At 34.9% G+C, this 17,921-nt stretch overlaps 1 protein-coding gene across 1 annotated transcript in view; it reads left to right on the top strand.

Annotated features, from left to right (window-relative positions):
- ANO4 (anoctamin 4) overlaps positions 1 to 17,921 on the top strand; it is a 75,513-nt gene that overhangs the window by 3,257 nt on the left and 54,335 nt on the right. Inside the window, 2 exon segments of the mRNA XM_072401101.1 lie at positions 3,219 to 3,299; positions 6,319 to 6,567. Of these exon segments, the coding sequence (XP_072257202.1) occupies positions 3,219 to 3,299; positions 6,319 to 6,567 (330 nt within the window).

The raw sequence follows: 17,921 nt of genomic DNA on the forward strand, positions 1-17,921 counted from the left end.
TTCCTTTTAATCCCCAGTATAGTAGAGCTTTAAGGGGGAGAACCAGCATAAGGAGCCAATAAATTGTCCTACTATTCTCATGATATAACACAGAAGGGAAAAGAGAGCTCTGAGTCTGCTGCTTCTTCTTTCACTGTCCACTCACGGGTTAGGAGAGAGACCTTTTCTGTGAATATTACTTGCCTGCATCAGAGTGAGTAAGTAAGATCCCCTGATGTGAGCTTTTTAAATCTAAAAACTTGGTAGACAAGAAAACCACTCTTTGATAAAACATCTCCTATGTTCGTCTTTCATCTGTTTGTTTAGCTGTTTATCCTAAAGTTTGTCTTTAAATATTCTTCACTGCCTCACTAAAATGCAATTTTCTTTAATGTACATCACTTTGTTTCATGATATAATTATAATAATTAAAACTGGGCAGTGACAGCTAACATTTGTTTTGGAACCAAACTCCCAACATTCATCAGGGCAGATGAAATCCTGGCTCTAGCCGAGCAGGTTTAATAAATAAGTTGGTACAAAGGACAAGGAAGATGGCCATCATTTAGTACAATATTTGATTAGGTTGCTGTACTTTGTACAAACTGTTTTCCTTAAAGCATAAATAAGTGTAAAAAAAAAACACGTGTCAATGTAAGTTTTTTAATATAAATCGAACTAATCTCCCTTCTGAGTTCTTCCCCTAGTTCACCTAGGGGTTAGCACTCCGGCCTTTGCAGCGCTAGGTCCCAGGTTCGATCCCCAGCCAGGACATTATCTGCATGGAGTTTGCAGGTTCTCTACGTGTCTGCGTGGGTTTCCTCCCACATCCCAAAAAACATGCAGTTAGGTTAACTGGCTTCTCCCTAACAATTGACCTTAGACTATAATAATCACATATGACTAGGGTAGGGACATTAGATTGTGAGCTCCTTTGAGGGACAGTTAGTGACACGACTATGGACTCTGTACAGCGCTGCGTAATATGATGGCGCTATATAAATACTGTATAATAATAATAATAATAATATTAATAATTGTACACTTCACAGAAAGAGGCAGATAAAAGTTTTAATATTGATAAAATGATCCCTATGTCAGCCTGTATTATAATGACTTGCTATATTTAATGCTGAGCAATTGAGGTTCATTAGGTGTCACTGCCAAGTGAGCCCTTGATGTTTGAAACCAACTTGCTGACAAATGCAGAGGAATATGTCATCTCTTTCCTCACTTTATGATGTTTGTATTTATTTGTTACTGTTGTTAGATTCTACTAGATTAGCTGTGCCCTCCTGGGCTAGGAGGAAAGAATAATGCAGGGGATTTGTGTACAGCTTGGGCAGCCCGGATAGAATTACAGATAAGCAAGTAATTGGATCGTTGGTGGCACTTCTAAATGCCATTCCTTTTCAAAGCTTAACTAGCTAATAGAAGCTTAGTGTTGATGTGCAGGGAATACATTTTCCAAATGTCACATTTACGTACAGTTAGGCCTCTCTGAGCTGGGAAAGCTTTTTTATTTTATGTATATTTTGAAGTGTGCAGACAGCATTAATATTGTATGGATGTAATCACAATATAAGATAATTGAATAATGCCATCACTGCCAGTGGTAGAATCATTTGATATGTGGTTGGAACAGGAAGGCATCAGCCTGGCTACAGCCTGTGCAAAAACACACTAATCCGGGTATAATGGAGAGTAAATACATTACATTACCAGGTTCTCCGATGCTATTTAAATACATTTCTCTCAGCACAATAAACTATGTGTTTGACCAAACTAAACTGGAACTACTATTTCAGCTTCTGCTGGTAAAGTGTTTCAACTATTCACTAGTAGTTCAGGACTGTGGTGGTGAGGGATCCCCCCTGTAATTCCCAGTTCCTTTGCATTTGTGTTGGCTTTTCATTTTTGCTTATACAGCATTTAAAGGTAAAAGCCTCATTGGTTGTTGGTCTTAAAGCTGAAAAAGATGGAAAACAACAATTATGTATTCATTATGAAGTATAGTGTGAATCTGTCTTGATATCAGTTTACTGAAATTCCTTTATAGCAGGACCAAGGTTGGAAGAGGGGTTGCACTACAGCCAATTAGGTTGACCCATAGTGTTTATCTCTAATGTTGAAAATGCTGCAAGGCTAGAGAGCGAATTTGATAACTCATTAGTATGATGTGTCTTCCTGATTGTCAAATCAGCAGTCTATGGTATTTTTTTGACTACGCTATGATAAATCTGCTGCAGTGTACATTAGGTCCTTGGTAATACTGATTAAAATAGCTAGGATTTATAATATGGTAACCTACAAGCTAAAAACTTCTATATTTTGGGTTGGGTTGTAGCTGTCTAAGGTAAAGGAGGGAAAATGTAAGAGGACATAATTGCTTGACGAATATTTTAAAGTAGGTAATTTAGGCATTTTACAATTACAGCTATCCTTTAAAAACCTGTTTGCAAAAGACATTATATTATATAACATTCATCCAGTCAACTTTGCTACCTGTGTATCCAATAAAGATGAATGGAGATAAAGTTGTACAGATTTACTGTAACTGAAAGGGTCAATTTACCGAAAACTGGTTTCAATTTTTGTTAGAGTTTAACCTGCTGGATTTATATATGTAGACTCTATGGGTACTTTGTTTTTAGATTAGCATACCTGCTGTGGTCATTGTGAAGAGATCCCACTATCTCTAATGGATACTTAAACTGGGATATGTTTTTTTAATGGAGAATGGGGCAGCAGAATCAAGTAAAGTTGTTGAGAACACTCCTTATCTTCCAGTAGGACAGATAGTTCGTTGAATATTACTGGTAGATATCCTTGTCAAAGCTTTCCAAGACTGGAGAAGATAGACTATCATGGGTGAAACTGGGTGATCCAGCAAACTGAGTTCAGGATTAAAAACTTTTGCCAAAAATTAGCAAATGATTTTAAGAAACCCATTTCAGAATTGCTGCATCACGCAAGTTCCCTTATGGTAGTCTATCTTCTCCAGTCTTCGAGAGCTTATATAAATGAGGCCCATTGTGATGCACTGAGTCAAAGTGCCCAGAGAAATCACTAGATTCAGGTTCCTTAAACCAAATGTGTATATGATTTTTTGCTAAACCTAAATATGTCATTTCAAAAAGTTCCTACACTATGTTATATCTATTAAATATTAAAATAACACTTACAATGCAAGTTCTATCTAACTGAATCCCCTGAATTTCTGATGTTTTTTTTTATAGACACAGATCCGAACAGTGGAAGTTACAATAACCTCTCTAGTGGGACAAGTTACTACAGTTGTGTCAGTCAGATCACTATAGGTAAGAAAGATTGTGTGTATGCAGAACATATATGATAAATGTATACTGACAAGAATTTGCTAAGAACATGTATAATCAATGCATACTGAGAACAATCTGTGCTTTTAAAAAGGAAACTTGTGAGTGGGGGGGGGGGGGGGGAGATGAGAATGGATACTTCTTTAAATTTCAGTTTCCCACAACATTTTTGTCTTGTGAAAGTTATTACATGGCCTATTGGTAGGTGGATTGTTGTGTGACCTTTTCTACATACCTGTCATAAAATAATACTATAAACTGATAAAAATAAAATATATACCTTTATATTCTAATCTCCCAAAAATGAAGAATTAACAGCACTGGAGGACACCACTACCCTTATATGGACCATTGTGGTTTGTGGTATTGTTGAAAATGGGGCCTGCCAGGCCACCAAGAATGACTGGGCTGCTTGAATGCAGTGTACATTAATTTATCCAATTAAAGGTATTGGGGCATTCCCTGAACATGGCAGTATACATCCTTTACAGAGCCACCGCTCCCTCTGGAAATGAATGCCTCCTAAATAGACATGCCTACCACTCATCAGGCAGCCATATCTGAAGTAAAACATAGCCAAAGTTGTGGAGAAAGCTGAGGAGTTGGAAAGTGTCTAGTTTGGAACAAACTCCTGCATCTTGGCTTGAAATGGAGAGAGTACATCATATGCTGAGGCCAGTATTGGGATGTGTTTTGCAGAGTCCATTATTACAGTATCAAAAAGACTATTATGAAAGCAGTTTGAGAGAAAGGAGCAGTGGATCTTGACAGAGTCACACTCATGCCTGATATATTTTGGAAACTCGTCAGATTGGCTTTGTAGTTTTGAAGTTATTTTCAGACTCTGCAAAGTCAATCATGAATCTTGCTATTCTTGGCATGTGTACATCTATGGGAATATTCAGCAGTAAAGCCAAAACTTCTGATAAGCAGGAACAATGTAACTAATTGATGAGATAAGATCAACAGGGAACTTTGGTTTCAATATTTTTATCAGTTTTACAATAGAATAGGAAGTTTATTTTGTAACATAGACAATTTTAAAACAGCAGGATAACAAAAAGAGTTGCAGTACTACAATAATCAGAGGAGAGTATCCGTGTCAGAACTCACTTCTCTGTGACAGTTGAAGTCCAGTTGTAATGTGTCCCTTGGTTAAATCGCTATGGTGTGCTTAGTAAGATAAATCCGTAGAAGTTCTGGTATCATTTAAGTCCACATTTGTGACTTAATTAAATCAACACATTTGTTAAACTAATTCACAAACCCCCTTAGAGTATCAATAAAACATGGTCTGCAACAACAAAGAAATTGGGAAAATAAGAACTGGTAAAAGGTGAGAAAAAAAGGGAGAGAAGGAAGGGTACAGGGGAACTAAGGCAAGGTCACAAGTCTGCTGTTTTTAATTGAAATCTTGCAAGCTCAAGGGTTTTATTTGTAACATCATATTGTTAAGAAGGTACGATCCCACCCAGTTGTCATGTAGTAAACAATCCAGGGTCCCCAAACCTTCTGGAATTTAGACATAGTATTAGTAGGATAGCTCTTATTTTCTCATTAGTAAGGAACCAAGCCATTTTCTGTTCGACATGTTCCACGGTAGGAGCGGAGGACCACCAGGCCTTAGCCAGTACCATCTTTGCTGACGCGAACAGGTGGGTCAACAACTTAAATTGCAACAGGGAGGTTTCAAATTTAGCAAAGCTTCCTCTGGGCATTTGGGAAACGACTTTCTTATCAAGGTGTACGCAATCTGGTATATTTGTATCCAGTACCTTTTGATCTTGAGGCATTCCCACCACACGTGACATAAGGTGCCGACTGCAGCCTCTGAAACATGTATTCCTATGCCTGGGCGAAATCTTGGCCATGCAGGCTGGTACCATGTACCAGCACATCATGAGCTTAGAGTTGACTTCGACAGCTGAGACATTAATGCTGCAGTGCGCCACCGTTTTCCCAAATTTGTTTCCAATCCTCTCTTTTCATGCCACGCCTAAAGTCTGTTTACCAGTGAGCCACATAGGACGGTTTACCTGTTGTCTGGTTGTTAATCAGGGTAATTATTAGAACTGAAATCACTCTTTTAGCTTGCGGGTCACGTACACATATTTGTTTAAACACACTGGGAGGCGCATCCTTTAACAGGGAACTTTATAGCGCTGGACTGTTACATTGGGGCCTCCATTGCCCTCATATGCAACAAAACCAAATAGAGCAAAACCAGTGCAATCCTAGACAAAGTTCTGCTGTCGTCATTAATGAAAGAATAATTGCAAATCTAGAGCTTACCTGAGTAATAGGCATAGATGGTTTTTAATACATGCTATATTATTGTTCCGATGAAAATTAAGCAATGATTAAACCAGTTTGTCTCTGATCCCGATGCGTTTCTCTGTATGGCTTCATCAATGGACTGATGAGAGACTTTAGCTACATTTAAAGCTAAATCACACAGAAAATTATGTCAACAAAATATAACAGTATAGAATATATAAAAAACTAAACATATTATGAATAGTAGCAGGTGTGTATCGCATAGTTTTTCAATTACAGTAAAAATGATAAACAAATTATAGTGCTGAGCACACAATGCAAAAAAAAAATAAAAAATAAAAAAAAAATATATATACATTAAATAATATCAAGCTAGTGAAAATCTGATTCCCACTGTGGTACATGGTAATTCTAAACAGTATGTAAATAAATAAATGAAAACTTACTTGTTCTTGAATGATTGTGTGTTGATGAAGAATGAGAAAGGAAAAGATAATTGCGTCTGAAGGGCTGACTTTGAAAGTATGGGTAATTATTTACTGTTATGTAACCATGGTCTATAAAAAAATAATTTTCTTTATAGACCTTGGTTACATCACGGTAAATAATTACCCATACTTCCATGTCAACTCTTAAGATCACAATTATCTTTTCTAAATCTGGGTATTAATTTATGTTGCAAGTATTTTGCACCTTAATAATTTTTTTTTTTATTATTCTGTAGGATTTGAAGTAAATGGGCCAGTTGCAATAGGAATATCTCACTGGAAAACACCACATATTCACAATGACACTTGTCAGACACTGGAATATTCCCAGCACAATCCTCATGTTCCTTCAAGTCCAGCACCTTGCTCTTTTCTTACACAAATGGACATATCTGAATCATCCCCAAACTCTGTATCCATTCTACCAAGACTTTCTCACAGCAGCAGTGCAGAGACACTCAGCCAGGACGTAGAAGTCAGCCAGGGTAAGCGCTAAGTCTTTGATCATTGAGTGAATGTGCTCATACAGTGAGGTTGTGCAGATATGACAGTGCTTGACCTGAGCATCTGTGTATATCTGGTCATTTACAGCACAACTATGTGCATATTTGGCCAGCAAACCAGTTTGCATTCATGAATTTCAAATGTATGTAAATACAATAGCTGTGCCGATTTATATATACACTTTACATCTTCTCTCTTGCTGAAATAGCTGTTTATTACCATGGAATATAAGAAGTCCAGGTCTGCATACATACTGTATATGTGTTTATTAGCTTTTTTTCCTTCATTGTATTGCTGTCTCCATGGCTTCAGGTCTTTTTCCAGTTTCAATGAGTAGTTGCCGTTTGATGTATTTGTAATTCCAAATATATGTTTTATTCTCAATAACTGATGACTTTATCTGAATAGTTTACATGTCTGATAGTTTACATATCTGAATAGTTTACACTTTATCTGAAAAGAGTACATGTTTTATGCTAGGCATAGATCGGAAAGATTTATTTCATGCTGGTATCAAAGATAGTGACAGAATTAATCAGGTTCTTCTATGAAATCTCTACAATAGTTTTGCTTATCTTTGTAATTTGAGCTGAACAACTGTTATTAGTATTTTTCCATAGTGTGTTTATGGCAGTTATGACTGGTCATTTGTTGGTAAGTGGTATCTGTGGTTAGAAACTAGATACATTCTGGTTGCCTGACACCCAAGGTGGACACGTAGAAGCTCGCCATTGGTGGAAATAGGAATCAGACAATTTGGAAAACCTTGTTTAATTACAATTTTCTCCATCATAGGCCATTTAAGTCATTGGAGTTTCCTAATTCACAAATTCCTCTAGGCTTAAACAAGAATAACTGCTTGAGGTGATCATTTGTGTTTTGAAAAACGCTGCCTAAACAAAATACTCCAGTTTAGTAGATTTCTGGAAATCAGAACATCCATTTAATTTTGGATGATGTAAAAAAATGAAAATTAGTTGGGGTTCAAAAGGCATCAATAGGCAGAAGTTTAGGTACATGAAGAAACCAACCTTGCAGGGGGCATCCCTTGCAGTACATGGGTTAAATGCTCATTTACATCTGGAACATCCACAATAAGCATTTTTACTTACCTTCTTCTTTGGTACTATCTTCTTCTCTCAGATGTTCTTGGTTGTGAGCTGTGCCATGATGTCTGAACTCACGATGCAGGGCTCATGGTCCTGCAATGTACATGACAACATTAGGCTGTATGAGCTAAGTAAGGGGCAAAAGTTTAAATAAAAGTGTTTATTTTAGGTATACTAGATGTAAATGGGAATTTAACCCTGAGAATGCGGGGCATCTCAAAGGTTTTTCAATTACCTGTTTTAAAGATTTAAAGACAACCTCCTCAACCATACTCACCATTTAAACCAATGTAATTTATATGTCATCATAACCTGTAAAGACACTGGAATTATGTTTATAGTATAAAACATTAAATGTTTATTTACAAAGGGAAATAAAAAATACCTAATCAAGCAAAAGCTAACTTGGTATTAAGATGTAAGACAAAAACATTTATGTACTGTATAATCAGCAAAAATCAGGGTTCAGAGAATGGAATTTCTTGAGACAAAAAGTAAAAGGGAACACAAAAATAAAATAAAAATGGGGTTTAACACTTTATTTAAAAAAAAAGTAATCATACACCCAAAACTGGTCAGTTCTCTGAAATTTTAGACATATGGACTGTCCTCTGACTGTACAATGCAAACCCCAAGCAGTGAGGAAGCTTAGGGCATTAGTTGTAATGATGGGAGACCTGCAGGAGTGTGAAAAAATGGTAAGTATTTCTACTTCTTATCCAATCTCCTTAGACCTTAAGTAAATTGAAAATGTTTATCTATAATCTATTTATTTTTTATATATTTCTTAAGGAAAAACACTTTTGGCTTTCCTATACTAAAAGTTGCAGGACATGCATGCAGTGCCCATTGGTACATCTGCCCAGTAATCGAGAAACCACAGGATACCTGAATTGGGGCTTCATCATATTTCTTCTGGGTTTAGAGAACAGAGCTTGCTGTCAATCACAACACTAAGCTTTTCCATACCCTTGAAACATACACAGTAATCCCAGACACAGGTCCTTTCTCAATCATCATTAAAAAGCTGTCAAATGGGTGATTTATGGGGATGGGAGTTCATTTCACTAAGTGTATTGGTAAAACCTAAAATTTCTTTGCTAGTCTCATGACTGTTATGACAATCTTCTTACTTTAATATTTAGAGTTTCTAGTATATAAGCAGTAAGCAAACCAGAATTTAAGACATTCTTGATCTACATAGTATTGAAATCAGTAGGGTCAGCCTAACATACAAGAAAGTAGCATTTTCAAACTTCATATACATTTTTACAAGTTTCAAAAGGTGGATACATTTGTTGGCTTGAGTATGCAATCACTTTATAACACAATAAAAAAGTACCTTATTACGGAACTAGAAGGCCTAAAAGCTCCTTTATCCACACAAAAGCAACTAGCTATTGGATATTTAAAAGGATATTGTTAATAGTGTAGATCAAACATGTATGCTTGGCTTTTTATTTGTGTGTGAGTATGTGTACAGGGGAAGGTAGATAAAGGTATTAGTTACTAGGTTATTATCATTAATTTTTTAATAATTGAGAACCCCTATTTAATGTACAGCGCTGCGTAATATGTTGGCGCTATATAAATCCTGTTTAATAATAATAATAATGTTTAATAATACTATGGGTCAAGTAAAATATTCTGTTTTCTTAAAAAGAAATGCATGAATGTACCACTAGAGGGCACTGCATTCCAAATCTGTGTATTCATCTGGTTAGTGAATTAAAATGTAACATTGCTTTGTGTATCTGGAGCATAGCTATCATAGCTAGACTCAATTCCAAGGTCATCCCTAACCCCAGTGGAGTTTCAAACCCTAGAAATATTTTTGGTTTTCAGTACTTATCCTTTGTGTCAAAAAATCATAATTTTTATTGCTTTAATTTTTTTTAAAAATATGTATTTATATTTGTCAAGCTTTAAAAAAATGAGAAGCAGCATTAGCTAAATAAAGTACAGATTTGTAATTCAATTGTCAAGCTACTGTTGGAACTGTCTATAACTTTAGTTTGCTGGTTTTGTCTTCCTTCTAAAATTTACAGATTGGTATAACCTATACAACTTTTTAGAGTGTATTACATATTACATTTTAGTACATAAACTACTAGTTACTAATAGTTATACTATGTACTAATCTGGAAACATTTCCTGTAAATATTATTAGATGGTACATTTGACTACTGTCAATAGTTATTTTATTTTAGATATTTTTGTTTATTTAGTTATTTATAGTTTGTTATTTTAGGATATTTTTTACTACAAAAAAGTAGACAGCAGCATTAAATGGTATTGAGCAAAATAACCAATTTCAAGAATAATCTATGGATAAGTTCAATTTTTTTAGAAATGTGTTTTTTTTTGATTACCGCACAAGGACATATACCATAAAATATGCATATTTTTTATATTGAAATAACATTTTGGAATTATTAGGTTATATTCCACATGTACTAAAAACTTTCTATTATTGAACTTATTTTACAAAGCACAATGTTCATCCCCAATAAATTGAAGTAGAGCTTGTCTGCTTTTTCAAGACTACACTTTATACCAAAGATCATATACTGTATATGGTGCAATACATCAAAATATACATATATTTAAAATATTCAGCTGTCACCAATACATGTAAAGTTCCCACCAGCCCTGAGGGAGAACATGGTGAATGTAGAGCTTTTTGTGTTTCTTCCCCCCTGGATGGCCCTGTGTGGAATAAGGCAGTAACATGTTGCATGTACATGAAAAAGCTTAAAAGAAAGGATGGGCACTAGCACTATGAGGAAGCAGAAGAACAGAATGGCCCAGCATCTGCCCATAAAAGAATGGTTTGGTAGGTTACTTTAGCTTTGTTCAGGCAATGTTAGGTCTACATTTTATACTTGTAGCAGTTTTTACCCCTTTGGTGGAGACTTTTAAACTGATAACATGGTCCTTCCATCTTGCGCTGTATGAACAGGCCAGATCAATTGCACCAAGAAACTCCGGTCTATTAACCATAGAAATGTCCCTTTCTTCTCAAGCTATAAAACCTAGAAGCAGAAGGCAAAAGCCATTGAAAGGCTTGCATACATGGGCCTTTTTTAAATCAGCTACTATGTTCCATAGAGGACAAAGGTAATAAAGGTAAAACCTAATTAAACTTTGCGCAACTTAGAAGATGGCCAAATACAGAAGCACCTATGCTGTAATGATCTTAGAAACATCCCAAACTGATCTCAAATGCCAGCTGGAATATACCTGAAAATATAGAGTATTTGTTCTTCTACAGAACCTAATGCAACCTCCATCAAATGAGGTAGCCTAAGCATTTTTTTTATCTCTTTACCTTTGTGCCATTTTATTTTGTTTACTGTCTTGAACTAATAAAATTGGGATAAAAACTAGAAAATGACTGTTTCTAACACATTTCATTGGAAGTGTTTTATAGATAACTGTTCGCTGTTTTTATGCCAAAGTAAATATAACCAGGACTACACATTTTTGATAAAGCATTGAAATAAATTTTCTTCAGCTTGCAAATATTTTAATAATACCCAAACTTACTTTGGATGTTTGATTAGTGGGTTACATTGGTAATTTATTTAGTAAAGAACTGCCTTTTCTTGCAGTGTGGATTGGTGGAATGATATTGTGAACTCTTTTTTATTCCTTCTTCAAAATAAAATTACCTGAAATTTACCTAAAATGTAACATTGTACTGTAAAGTATGAACCATAACTAAAAAAAAATAGCTTTTGCCCCATAAATGCACCCTGAAACACCTAAAATACAATGTATTTCTTTTAAGGACAAGTTTCTTTGTAGTATGTATTAGGTTACTGTGTATGAGCAATAGAATAACTCATATGGGAGCAATTTGTTACTGATTTATATGGTGCCAATAAATTCTGCAGTACTGTCCTGTGTGAGGCTTTACAGTGGCTATAACAAGATTAAATCCCACACAAATACATAAAACACTGGTTTGCAATTTGGTATTATTGAGTTAAAGGCTTAAAAAGGCATGTACACGTACAAATGGAAATTATTAGTATTAGTATTAGTATTAGTACTAGTATCTAGCAAACTAGTGATTGTATTGGTTATAAAACATATCAATCTAACATCAGTGTACTCTAATTGGGAAAATCTATGGAAGGAGGGATAACAATATTGTGCAATGCAGATAATAGTCATCAGTATTGTAGTACTCAGAAATTGTATTAGTTCAGCTATCAGCATACTACTATGCAGTTAGTTGTTGGACTGGTATTGATTCAACTGCTAGGATTAAAATATAAAACTGAATCTCAGGTAGATATAAAATGCACAAATCAATGCCGCTCTGAAATATTAAAAACATTCCTAAGGTTTTTTTTTATAAATGAAAGCAGTGCAAGTACCTGAATTTGGCTTGGTATCAGCCACTGCAGTTCTGGTAATACAAGTATAGTGCTGAGGGAAAGGGGAAGCAGCACAATGAGCCATTCAGGTATGTTGTTGCAAGATGGATTTCAATTGGAGGAGAGAAAAGAGTGAAGAACAGATAAGCTAATAAGTGTGTTGAGTTGTCTTTCACTGCACAGGGAGTGTGGAGGTGACTTTTAAATAAATATGTAAATCTCAGGATTGGGTAGACAGAAATACAATTACCTTGGAAGGTAAAACAGCACACATGTGAGTGTATATGTATTTTATCTGTGTATTTAGCTGTAGCTGTTTACCTGAAGTTTGGCTTTAAGGCATCGGACCCCCCAACAGTGCAGCTAGTAACTAGAAGTCTTATATCTATTAGTCATCTTATATTAGTTTTCAGTTTTTAAAAGTAGAAAGGTCTAAAAGCAGACCCTGCATGATTTCAGAGTTATGCAGAACTTCTAAGTGTCTCAGTCTGCTTTAGTTTTATTTGTTATTGTGATCTAACTTTCCTTCATTTATTATCTTTCTCAGAGCAATGAGTGATTGACAGAGGGGGTAATATTTACACAGAAGGAAAGGGTCTGGCATCTGTTGCCAACTGTGAGGCAAACAATGGGCAGTATCCCGAAAATGAAACATAAAGAAAACAAAGTAAATGTCTGTAAAAAATCATGCTACAGAAGGGAATATTCAAATACGATTAATTTAAAAAAATATTTAGGTTCACTATAAAAATGGGTACAGGTTGCACTCATACAAATGATATGCCAGTTACTCTGTCTTTACTAAAGCATGATATTTTTTCAATATTTTCATAAAGTGAAACTTTAAGTGGAAAAAAAAAAACAACACATATCTTTACAGGTGTCTCACGATCGCACTGCACATTTTTTTACATTCCAAGAAAGCCCCTACTGGGCTATTTAATAGGTATTTAAAAATCAAATAAGCACACTTCTTCATTATATAAAAGAGATAGCCACTCTTTAAAATTATGTAAAAAATGTGGTGATAGGCGACACTCCTAGTGCAAGTCAACCTGTCATGTTTACCTCCTTATAAAATGTCTATAGTATTAAATGTTATTACTATAGATAAAATAAAAATATAGAAAGCCTGGAGCTTCTTACTGGTAATCAATACAAGATAGTACAAAGGAAATTGTATTGGATTAAGGTTGGGTCCACTTCAGTTGTGTAATAAAGGTAAAGGAACAATAAACTTTTTGCCTTGATAATGAACATTTCACCAGGAGCATAAAAGCACCAAGACAGGAGGTTATATCATGTTATACAATATTGGTGTGTACTTGTTTTTTCATCATCCACAATAAAATACACTTAAAACATAGTACATATGCAGGAAAGTGAGAACAGACAAAAGCGCATGTACACATTAACATTTACTGACATGATGAGACTGCAAATTGCTGGATGTGTTTTATAATAGCCTTCCTTGTTTGCTGTCAGTGGAAAATCAATGTACTGTCTGCAAATTGGACTACTGCTCAATAATGAACAAAATTTTCACTTGTCATTTAATGCCTTTCCAATGTCATAGTGTATAGTGTTTTATTAAATATATGATGTGTAGTGCTGAAAGGATATGTAAGATAACATGTGTACATTTTACCTTAAAATACATATAGATGCAATATGGAGCCTTTTATGCCATTGTAAATTTGCTCTTGTCCCTGTAGTCTGTGATAAAACACCAATACTAAGATGTGTTCCCTTTATCTTATACAATCATATGCATGCACCTATCCTTGCGGTATGCGGTATACAAATGTTGTAACCTCCACCGGAGGGCGCTATTTTGAAAAAACAAGATGCTCTGTAATGGGATAGAATGATTGGGTCTCTAAAAGGATAGACCCTAGGGCTGCATGTAATGGTGCTGGAAAATAAACCCCTCTTTAGTAAAGAAACTCATCTTTGTGGCAATTCACCAAATTAGTAGGGTTGTCCTTTAATTCATCCCTCCAACCTCTTTATGCAGCTCATGTAATTATTACAATAATTTCTTTCTTTGTTCCAGAGACTTTTACCATGTGTTCCAGCCACATAGCCTTTCCTATGACAAGTCCAATAATAGCAAATGTGTACATTATAGCCTTATTCCCTACTGTGTGAGAGCTCTATTCAACTGAACTGCATAAGATTCTTCATAAGTTTGGTTCTCGCATAATAATGAATAGGGCCAGTATGTTCATGGCTGTTGAAAAGGACCCATCTGAGATGTTTTTAGAGAAAAAGTTATGCCATGTTGGGTATGGCCACATACTGAATATCATTGAAATAGTAGGTATTTGACTTGGTAGCCGAGGGGCTTAGGCTATGAACACTTGTACTAGATTACAGAAACAAGAATCAATACTTACTCACGATTTTTCCTATTGTGTAAATGTTCACTTAGCATTGATGAACCTTAGGGCTTTTCCGGGGCAGGGCAGTAACAGCTCAAAAACATTTGCAAAAAACAGTTACCATCGGACCAAATACGTAGGTCTGTTCATTATCCTTGATTTGACAGATGGCAGGAGGCGCCAGCATTTTAGTGCAAATGTCCGGATGCTCAATGCAGTGTCTGGCACGGTGTCTATAGACTTGAATGAAAAGTGTTTAAAAACGCTTAGAAAGGCATGTACAGGTATTTAAAAATGATTCTGTACACCAACTTGTGCATAGTAGGGATCCAGAGAAGGCATTAGTGGTCTGCCTCTGCAACTTCTGCAAGGCATTTACTTACCAATCCCTGCTGTGCCATGACCTTCACTGTGTAACCTTCTAGGCCCCACTTCTTCAATACTGTCCCACTGAGGCATTGAAGTCATTTTGTGAGAGCATCTCACATGCGTTCATTCCAGTGGAATCCCTGTCCCTTTGTTCTAATGATGTTAGTAGGTATCAGTGGAAATGTATTGGTTATTGTACTATTTTAATAAGTCAATTCTGGTCTCAACTCATTTTAGGGCCATTAGATGAAGTACTGATTAGGTGTTTCTGAATCCATACTAACTAACATACAGTGCAATGTGGGATAGCTATAGAAGTGGAAAAGCTGTCTGACTTTACAACATTCACCAACTTTATATGCCAATTATTCAAATGGGGGTTGGCAAAGATATTACAAGGATTTATGCATTGTTGGATAAACTGTATACAAAAGACAGAAAGGCAAGGCTCTGCTTTTTCCTGATGCTTTGCTGCAATCTGCTATTATCTATCCCCGTGTGAATGGCTCATCATTTTTTTCCAAATCTTGATGGGAATAGATGGAGCAAAGGATTGCCCATCACATATAGTCACATTTTTTTCAAGTTTGCCTGAAATTGTTTTTAAGAGTTATTAAGAACATTCTTGCAATAAAATATATCAAATGATAGATAAATGAAAATATATCAAATGAACTGTAATTTTGTATATAATAAGTATTTGGTTTCATTTGGACTTCTTTGTAGATCAATATAGCTAATACATGAAAAATACATACATACATACATTTCTTACATTAAAAACAAAAAATCAAGATATCTTCACACGATTCTTCTTCCAAAATCCTAAACTGTATCTTGAAATAATGCAGAGACACCACCCTACAACTGAAATAAGAATACAAACAGAGCCACCCTTTTGGGATTGCCATAGATACATTGATCCTTCTTACTGCCTTATGGATATTTCTGTCGCCCTGGGGATAGTGAAGTGTGTAACATAGTCCTGGCCTGAGCCAGGGATAGTACCGACCCACCTTAATGATCATTGTACATGGTAAACTCCTATAAACTGTATTTTCCTAATGGTTAGAAGGTATGTAACATTGTGTTGAAGAAGATTAGTTGGAAAAGTAAAGACTACAGCAGCTCTATCTTCAAGGAAAATATACGTTAAATCCTATAATTTTTTATTTCAATTGTTTTTATTAATTTTTTTCAGTTTGCAAACACATACATATGGTTATATAAGCAAAAATAATTTTGCTTGTTACATTGAATAACTAAAATGCATGAAAAACTACATAGGTATAATATAAAGGATATTTATACATGAGATACAAAAATCATATACAAGTAATATAAGTGAAGGTCTTACCAAATTCTCATAAATGGTTATGAAATAAAATATATCTCTATTAATATATGATTGATATAAATTATTTTACTGTAACACAATGACATAGATTATGGAAAATAATACTAAAAAAGAACAGGAAAGAGAGAAGTACAAAAAAAACAACCCATGATAATTTATTGGTATAAGTATTCCATATTTTTTAATAGAAGAAAATTTAGGACATAATTGGGCTTCTTCTTAAAATCACATGCCCCAACCATTTTTGATGGCTCAGCATAATGCTTTATTATTCGTTTTATCACCATCCAGTGCCTAACATCTTCTGTCTCACTACAGCTACATTTTATTGACAGATGAGATTTGTTGCAGATTACTGAATATGTATTATTGCTATATGATCATGTAAAACATAAAAGTACCTGAGAAAGAAAATGTAATAATAACAATAGAACAATGTCTAAAAATATAATATGATTTGTTGCACAGGATGTGGAGTAGTTGACTAACCAACCCCAGGGAGAATATTGTTTTTAAACTATACATATAAAATATATAATCTGAAATAATAATGTGAATATTTATTTATTATTATTATATTTATAAAATGTATATGCGGGCAGCACACAGTATTAAAGCATTGAACACAGCTCTCCCACACAGTATAACATTTTCAGACAGGGGAGGGGACCTAATTTTTCTCCCCTGCAAATTTAAGTTTTTTCTACCCACTACCACCCCATAGTTGGACAATTAAAGATAAGTAACACACTGACAAGCTCAAGTCTCTGTCATTCTGCAATCTCCTCTTATCAGCTTGCTTCTTGCATTGCAGCACATGAGAATGGTTCATGTGCTGCTTCTATGAGCTTTGCAGGGGACCCATATCAAGTTAAATTCACATATGTAAACTGCATGCATATTATTATTATTATTTTTAATAAACAGGATTTATATAGCACCCACATATTATGCAGCGCTGTACATTTAATAGCTATATAAAAATATATTAAAAAGTAATAATAATTACAGAGCTGTGTTAATATGTATATTTTAAATCTTCCTGGATTTCATCTTGATATGCTTGTTTTTACAATCTGCCAAAGGATATTAGAGACAAATCCGGGTTTAAAGAATTGGATAGGATAAAAATATTTGCTACTGGCAGAATCAGCACCTGCCAGAACCAGCCGTTCTCTTTATATTTATATGTGTAGCCACCCATTGCTGTAGTATATATATAGTGTAACTACTGGTGGCAGCGTCTGCTATATGTGTCAGTGTCTTACTGTGTTCATATGTATTATATCAGATGATTTTTGAAGAGTGTTAGTTCTTATCAGTCCTGTGGCAAAGTGGCTTCGATATCTTTTCACTGAGCACTTTAGATTTCAGCGTATGTCACTGTAACAATTTTTTTTACCAAATTTTAGATTGTGATACATTGCCACACATGTCATTTTTATGTCATTATGCAAATTATTGCTATATGCTGAACTTTCTTCAACTACATTTTCAGAAGTATTACTTTATTCCAAAGCAGGAGATCGTTTCCACTGTTCCTTTTCTTACTACAATCTAAGATGCATGCCTATTGAAAATAGCTACATTTCTGTCTAACTGGTGTTTTCTGAGCCAAACTTCCTCCTCTAAATAGGAAGGTAATGTAAAATAAGTAAACCATTTTATTTTTCTAAACATTTCATTTATTAAAGTCAATCAAGGTGCAGCTTACAAATGTAGAAGGAT

Source organism: Pyxicephalus adspersus, chromosome 2, assembly GCF_032062135.1.
Source record: "Pyxicephalus adspersus chromosome 2, UCB_Pads_2.0, whole genome shotgun sequence".
Lineage (NCBI taxonomy): Eukaryota > Metazoa > Chordata > Amphibia > Anura > Pyxicephalidae > Pyxicephalus > Pyxicephalus adspersus.